This window comes from Palaemon carinicauda, chromosome 3, assembly GCF_036898095.1.
Source record: "Palaemon carinicauda isolate YSFRI2023 chromosome 3, ASM3689809v2, whole genome shotgun sequence".
In the NCBI taxonomy this organism is placed as follows: Eukaryota; Metazoa; Arthropoda; class Malacostraca; order Decapoda; family Palaemonidae; genus Palaemon; species Palaemon carinicauda.
Genome location: NC_090727.1, coordinates 191,709,243 through 191,710,460, shown reverse-complemented (window position 1 = coordinate 191,710,460; position 1,218 = coordinate 191,709,243). Strand labels below are relative to the sequence as shown.

General features: G+C 33.0%; 1 protein-coding gene across 1 annotated transcript in view; it reads left to right on the top strand.

The window, feature by feature from the left end:
* Positions 1–617, top strand: part of LOC137638144 (crustacyanin-C1 subunit-like) — a 2,796-nt gene extending 2,179 nt beyond the window's left edge. Inside the window, exon 4 of the mRNA XM_068370232.1 lies at positions 260–617. Within this exon, the coding sequence (XP_068226333.1) occupies positions 260–516 (257 nt within the window). The 3' untranslated portion in view covers positions 517–617. The remainder of the gene's footprint in view (positions 1–259) is intronic.
* The last annotated feature ends 601 nt before the right edge of the window (positions 618–1,218 follow it).

The window sequence follows — 1,218 nt, the reverse complement described above, 5'->3', positions numbered from 1 at the left end:
AATTATCCTTCTTGTTATGAACACATATTCCTTCAATATTCTTCCTACCACTCTTATCCATATACACTTATTTATATTTTTCTTCTTGAAAAAACTACTAATTACCACCAACTCTTGTTCAACAAACATATCTAGAAGTCTCTCATCACTCCTATTTCCACCTGGTGAAATAGGGAACGAAAATTAAAACTATGAAAAAGTTTTCGAAGGGAAAAATACCCCAGCCAAATTCTTATACCTCATTCCCTTTCTCCAACAGCATTCCCAGCGCCCCTGGTAATCCTGGACACCGACTACAGCAACTACGCCTGCATGTACTCCTGCATGGACTACAACTACGGGTATCATTCCGACTTTGCCTTCTTCTTCACCCGGACTCCCGATGCTCACGACAAATACATCAATAAATGCAAGGAAGCTCTCGATAACATAGGAGTCGATCCCAGTAGACTAATCAAGACCGAACAAGGAAACCATTGTAACTATGATCAGCTGAAGACCCTCATTAGAGATTAGCCCTAAAAGATGACACACGATGATTTTTTTTTTTTATTTATTATCAATTCAAATTCTGGTACTAAATAAACAAAAGCCAATCAAATTATTTCAGGAAATTATTTCAAGAATTTTGTTTATCCTTAGTAGCAACACAGCTTGTGGAAACGTACATTAATAAACAAAATTATGACCCTCAAAGTCGTAAATACTTTTTCGAGAAGTGAAAAAATATATTCATTGAAGGAATTAAAAAAAAAATAGGAATAACTAATCAAACAAAAGTGCCAAAAGCTTCCCGCGATACAGGTATCATCTAATGCTTTCCAAACTAAAACAGTTGATGACAACATAAGCTATAAAGCATGTAATAATGTATATAATTATGAAGTATGCAATGAGTGATTGGGGATAAATTGACAAACAAATTCTGTTCCAGTAATCTGCAGAGCTTAAGAGAGAGAGAGAGAGAGAGAGAGAGAGAGAGAGAGAGAGAGAGAGAGAGAGAGAGAGAGAGCTGGTAAGCAGCGACAATTCTGTTAGGTAGTTCAAACGACACAAAAATATGTATTTTTAATTAAATTGCAAGGGATAGAGATAACATATGGTCTTTCATAGAAAAAAGATAGTATTAAAAGAGAGTTATTATTATTATTATTATTATTATTATCATTATTATTATTATTATTATTATTATTATTATTATTATTATTATTATTATTA